At 40.6% G+C, this 6,951-nt stretch overlaps 1 protein-coding gene across 1 annotated transcript; it reads right to left on the bottom strand.

Moving 5' to 3' along the window:
• Positions 1–887: 887 nt before the first annotated feature.
• On the bottom strand, positions 888–6,067 carry LOC139450495 (trafficking protein particle complex subunit 2-like protein). The gene is made up of 4 exons (XM_071232219.1): positions 5,899–6,067; positions 4,302–4,389; positions 2,547–2,626; positions 888–1,943 (listed from the first exon to the last, which is right to left on the bottom strand). The coding sequence occupies exons 1-4, from the start codon at positions 6,045–6,047 to the stop codon at positions 1,901–1,903; spliced, it is 360 nt and encodes a 119-aa protein (XP_071088320.1). The 5' UTR covers positions 6,048–6,067; the 3' UTR covers positions 888–1,900.
• Positions 6,068–6,951: the final 884 nt, after the last annotated feature.

The raw sequence follows: 6,951 nt of genomic DNA, 5'->3' as shown, positions 1-6,951 counted from the left end.
GAGGATCTCCACAGGCAAGTCTGTGTGTGTATCAGGCCAAATGTGTCGCCCCAAGTCTTCGTGGTACAAGGATCTCCACAGGCAACTCTTTGTGTGTATCAGGCCAAATGTGTCGCCCCAAGTCTTCGTGGTACAAGGATCTCCACAGGCAACTCTGTGTGTGTATCAGGCCAAATGTGTCGCCCCAAGTCTTCGTGGTACAAGGATCTCCACAGGCAACTCTGTTTACGTGTGTCAGCCCAAATCATGGTATAACAGACAACCCATTGGAAGAACATGGTGTCTTCCATCTTCCCAAGGCAAGGGAGTTAACGGACTGTAAAAGTCCAGTTACCACCCTTGCCGAACAAGGCCTGGAATTTCAGGGTTTGATCTGAGCGCCACCAGTGGCTATCATGAGTTATGTCCCTCTGATTGAGCAATCAGATTCCACTTACAATATCACATACATTTGCTTCAAACAAAATGGCGGCGCCCAGTGAATCAATAATCAGGATCTATATTGTAATAAAATGGGTCTTACTTCGAGAAGTGCTTCAAATCACACGGGTACCTTGATTAAAAGCATGAAAAGACTATCTGTTTAAGCTGAGTTGACGGAACACATGCTTTGCAAATCCTGCAATCGACCGAAATCTGAATGGCAGTTTACGAACAGGATGTTGATTTCGTTAGCAATTTTGATTGGACAATGCATAGACTCATTAGTCCAGCCAAAATATAGCTCCATAATTCCAGCCTAGTTCGTCAAGGGTGGAAACGGGGCTTTTATAGTCAGTTGGCTCCTTGCCTCGGGAAGATGGGAGTCTTCAACTGAACTAACCATTCTGCTTATTTTCATTGAAGAAAAACAGAAACATATGAAGATATATGAAACAAGAGTTTATTTACAATTCTCTATTGAGAAGAGAATATTGCACACATTACACAACATGACAACAACAGTCCTCAACTCTGTACACACTGTTTAGACAGCATGGGTCATATCATCCTCTGACAGTACACAGCTAAATAGTCTGTTTCTGTCAAGGGACATCCGAGTGGCCAGAGTTTCATTTCAAATAAATATCTAAAAATGTACAACAAAGTTCAGCAAATTGTATAAGCTGCACACATTTGACATTGGGCCTAATACAAATAATGTGGTTCCGATTATACTTATTTTCAAAACAGTATGTACGTATGTGTTTTTTATAGAAATATCTATAAAAAAAACTAAAACCCTGCTCTGTGTTGGAGGGAAACTACTTCACATGTTAGCAGTGTTTGTGAATGTTTTCATGTGGGTTCTTGGTTTTGTCATAAATAGTGGGGGGCACGGGTGGCCCAGTCGTCTAAGGCGCCGCGATTCGCTGTGCAGTGTTGCGTCCCTTGGGCACGCCAGAAAACTATGATTGTGGGTTCGAATCCCGGTTCGCCCGGATTATGTTTCTAGATTTGTCAGCACCATACCCGTGCTCGTGGGTTTCACCGAAGTGGTAAATGTCCGAGACCTGCATCACTTCGGGCTTTCCTCCCACATTAAGCTGACACGCCGTGATATAACTGGCATAATGTTAAAAGCGGCGTTAAACCCAACTCACTCACTCATAAATAGTACGACTGTGCATGCTGAGAAAAACAGGCACGGAAATGTGGGGTATTTGGTAAATTGGAACATCATCATCTTTTAAAATCTTACAGCTGTTGTGCAAGTAGCTACTTATACAACAGATTGAATCTACGGACAGCTCACTGAACCAGCCAGCAACCACATGCAGCCAGGAGACATCCCACACAGTTGGATCTGATGCATTGCCTGTCACATTAACTCCGCTTCACTTGACTCCCACGATCTGTAGGAATGTATATTTATAGCTTCTTGATGCTGATCCCTCACAGGGTAACGATTGTTGTAAGTCTATTCTTGTTGCATCATGGAAATCACAACATTTTCAAAATTCCTGCAGCAAAAAAACCCAAAACATTTAAGAATTCATTCAGTCTTGTAATTGTTCTTACATTAAAGATTCAAACTTATTCTTGATAAGGCAACCACTTTCTTAGAATATACGTTAAAGACAATGACAATAAAAGCAGAGCTGTTATAGGTTCTCCCTTCAAGTTGCTGTGACACGGGTGGCCCAGTTGTCTAAGGCGCCGTGATTCGCTGTGCAGAGTTGCGTTCCTTGGACACACCAGAAACCTATGATTGTGGGTTCTCCAAGTTGCTGTGACACGGGTGGCCCAGTCATCTAAGGCGCCGTGATTCGCTGTGCAGAGTTGCGTTCCTTGGGCATGCCAGAAACCTATGATTGTGGGTTCGAATCCCGGTTCACCTCGATTATGTTTCTAGGTTTGTCAGCACCATACCCGTGCTCGTGGGTTTCACCGAAGTGATAAACGTCTGAGACCTGCATCACTTCGGGCTTTCCTCCCACATTAAGCTGACACGCCGCAATATAACTGGAATAGTGTTAAAAGCGGTGTTAAACAAACTCACTCACTCTATTAAACATTCTTTGCATTACAGTCCTGACTATTGACAAAATCAAAGTGAGCTCTACCTGGATGTGATATTTTCTCCAGGGTTGTAAAAGGGATTGCACAGCATGTCGACGTAGCCGTGGTGGAGCTTCCGGAACATCTGAAATACATGTCAGGGTTCATTATTCCTTGTATTTACTGTCAATGATACAGTTAAATTCACAATGACAGAGTTAGGGTACAGGGAAACGTTAAAGGGGAAGTGTACACGCAAAAATCACTTTCTTTCTTTTTCTAAACAAAACGCAATTTTAGAATTAGTTAGTATCTGTGTTTGAAAATATACACTCATTTTTTTTCACAGTGAAAGTAGGAAGCTCACAATAGTGTGAAAGTGATATGCCGTTATGAGGCCTTCGTTTTACGAGCGAAATAGGCCTGAGTTATCCCCCTTAGATTATGACGTAATTGGTGCCAATTCAACTGGGTCCCTGTCTATTCTCAACGCAAAAGATATCAAGGACCAGTTTGCGGTAAAACAACATGGTCTACGACACACTCCGGCGCAGTGGTGACTCAGCATAACACAATTCTGGCTGGCATCTGAGATGCTAGAATCACAAAACTGTACCTACACCACGTGAAGCGGCTCTAACAAAGCATGATGACGTCATAATGTTTATCAATTGGCACCAATGACGTCATATTGCAAGGGACATAAGCCATGGTGTTTTTGTTATGGAAATAGAACACTTGGAAAATGTGAAAAATATAAATCGTTTTAGTGCAAAAAATATGTTAATTAAATATGATGTTTTTATATTTTTGTCTATGACACTTCTATGTTAACACTTTTAATGTGGAAAAAGTAAAAGAAAAAAAGGTTCATTTCCGTGTGAACTTGCCCTTTAAACAATAAACAAACAAACAAACAAACAGCGAGTCTGACCACCTGATCCATTAAGTCGCCTCTTAGTACATGCAAGGGTTGATGAAAATCAATTTTAACCCAGATCTTCCTGGGTAAAATCATCCTGTGTGTCAAACTTTACCCACTTGCTAGATTAGAGTGAGAGATAGTCAACACATGCCATTTAGATATTATCAAATGAAACCCTGTATATAAAAGAGTAGGTTTATTTATATATAGAGTATCAAATTTATGAACGGTCCACATTATAACTGGGCCATGGGCAGACCTTTATCAAGTCAAGAATGAAAACTGCATGTCAGTCATAAACCACAGTGTATCATGAATAGTGAGCGAGTATGGTTTAACACCCTTTTTTATCAATATTCCAGCAATGGGTCCCTGAATACAACAGAGGGCTCAAGTTAAGGAACTTGATGGGACTTGCACCAGGTGCATGTTGACATGAAAAGCTATTTGCACCAGACTAAACCAGGTTGCACCTGCTTCAAGGATTGATGCTGTGTGGACAAATAAGAGATAATCAGACACAAAAATTTGAATTTTTTGGACGTGCCCTTGGCGCATTTAGACATAAATATTGGGTTGCATTTTTCATTATATGGCTGGTTGCACTGGTGCATGTTTTATATAGCTAAATCAAGCCCTGCCCCAAATGTTACAATGTATAGTTAACTTGCTGTATTTGTGGTAGTATTAAAAACACCTGATCTGATATGAAATGAGGAATGCATATATTTATTAATTTACTTGAGTGAAATGTTGATTTTAACTTTTCAGTTAAGTATTGCATATCATGAGTAGATATATAATATGTAAAATCTTTTTCAAGTGTTTAAAAATAGCCTAAGTTGTCATTCAACATTCAAATAATGAAGTTGTGTCACGAGGTTGTGCGACTTACCCCTCGAATATCATTGTCCCTCAGAGTGAGGTTGGATGACTCCACAACCACAACAAACTTCACTTTGGTGTTGGTGACATAGCCATAACTCGTAAAACGATCAAGGAGAATATTGGCAACAAAACAATCAATATGTCTGCACTGGTCATTACTGGTCAAGGTGGTGATGGTGCACTACGATTGCCTTGTGGAACGAGGCCCTGGCGTCCTATTGCTGGGATCGGAACAGTATGACTGTATGATTGTATGCCCGTATGACAGTATGTCCTTAAGACTGCCGACTGTGGGTATGCCCCCAGTCAGACATAAAGTAAATTTGTGAAAAACCTTTCAATCAGGGTACGGTTGGTTGGTTTGTTGTTTAACGCCGCACTCAGCAATATTCCAGCTATATGAAGGCGGTCTGTAAATAATCGAGTCTGGACCAGACAATCCAGTGATTGATGTCATGTGCATCGATCCATGCAATTGGGATTGATGACATGCATCAACAAAGTCAGTGAGCCTGACCACCTGATACTGTTAGTCGCCTCTTACAACAAGCATAGTCGCCTTTTGCGGCAAACATGGGTTGCTGAAGACCTATTCTACCCTGGATCTTCACTGGTCAGGTGGTGATGTGGTAACATGGGATTCAACATGGCATTCATGTTTATTGCAATTATATAGCAACCAGCATGTACGTTTGTGTGTCTGTTTGTACTCGTCTGGATTCATGCCAGTTTTATAGCACCAGTCCACTTAGATACCATGCCACGGGTTAACATGGCTTCCCCACAGAGACACAGTATACAGACTCCAAGTCAACCAGTCCTTGTTTTATCCCCTTACGCCCAAGCTCATGGCAGGGTAACAAGGCCTGGCAATTAACGTCTTTTGGTATGATGCGGCCAGGGGATCATACCATCGACCTTTCTCTCTCCGGCAGAAGGCATATAGGTCATCTTAAATACATGTTAATGTTCATAATTCCTGGTATTTACTGTCAATGGCACAGTTAAATTCAAAATGACAGAGTTTAAATAAGTTCCCTGTACTGTGAGGGCACATTTAGAAATCACAGTTTTTCAAACAGAAGAGTCTGGTTACATTTTATCCCGTGGAGCCAGTGCAAAATGTACCTTGCCCAACCGGACAACACATGGAAAATGATGAACATTTGAAGAAGTTAAATGCACCACTGTCTAAATAAGTTTCTATAAAAAGTATTCCTAGTTGGCACACCTAAACATCTTTATCAGCGCCCTGTGGCACACTTCAAAACCCTTTCTATCCTGGCACTTCCAGCGACTATTCTTGTTAATAGTTTTTATTTGGCAAGCATAAAAGCTACAACTGAACCATATTGGCATTCTGTGTTGGTTCAAGTTTGGTTGAATCATGACAAATATGGGAGGTCTGGCACCGATGGCTCAGTCGTCTAAAGCACCACAATTTGCTATGCAGAGTATGTGACAAATGAGCTTTCCTCCAGCATTAATTTTGTTTGTTGCTTAACGCCGAACTCGGCAATATTTCAGCTACAGAAGGCATATGGGTCATAGACTTCACACATATTTGTCCCTGGGCTGTTTGTTTGCACTGTACAAAAGGATACACTTTATAATCTTCTGTTGGGTACAGCAGACCAAGATATAGCTCCCTCAGATCATTGGCATTTTTTCCAATGGAGCTAATCTTTTCTTCAACAACATCTAGTGATGTATGAACAGTATAATAAAACTTGAGTTCATTTTCTGTTGGCATCGTCTTGATGAACAAGGGATAATTCTGAAACAAATGAACATCTCATGAAGAAAAACAAGACGCAGACGACTGTATGCTGTCATCTTCGATTAACATCGCGAGTCTGGGACTGGTAATGCCTGTTGATAGCAGATTAGTGTTGTAATGTTCAACCGGAATAACATGGCCAAGGTGCTGACAGACCAATTGAGAAACAATTTAGATTCAGAACTACATGAGGATATTGGCAAAGCCAAGAGGCAGAACTCTGCCATGTGATTTAGGGTACCTTAACTACTTGATCCCCTGTGGCCCCTAAGAAAGTATGGCAGTAATGCAGCTTAATCAGGATCGGGCTAAAACAGCACTGCGTCAAAACAGCAGCAAAACTGCATGGGGAATATTGGTACTAGATTGGGGTCAAGCTAAAACGACACTGCTTCAAAATGGCACCAAAATTGCATGGTGAATTTTGATGCCAACTTGAGCAAACAGCACCACATTTTGTTCGCGAAAATGGCACAATTTGTATTATTCGACATGTATACAGAAATCATTACCATACATTTATTTATCACAAACAATATTTGCTGATATTTAAAATTCAATCCAATCATACTATTCAACATAAATTCAACACAGACAACATTCTCTGATCCTGACATCATCTAAAAACCACTGGCTACACCTACTTATTACTGGTCATTAGCAAGCATGATGTTTGGCTTGCTTTTTTGCTTAATGTGTAAAAGAACAAATTAATTAATTTAATCAACATTGAATATACACTTTCAGCACCAATTGTCTGCCAGCAGTCTCTTGTATAATTAAATAAAACTAATTAAAGTTGAATTATATTTTAATCACTAACTACCCACAAAACAATTGCACAGACATATTGTTGGAAAACTTTCGTTGGGATAAG

The sequence above is a fragment of the Haliotis cracherodii genome, unplaced genomic scaffold (assembly GCF_022045235.1).
Source record: "Haliotis cracherodii isolate W230 unplaced genomic scaffold, xgHalCrac1.p SCAF_10, whole genome shotgun sequence".
Lineage (NCBI taxonomy): Eukaryota > Metazoa > Mollusca > Gastropoda > Lepetellida > Haliotidae > Haliotis > Haliotis cracherodii.
Note: the sequence above shows the minus strand (reverse complement) of the source record. Positions and strands in the feature narration are given on the sequence as shown.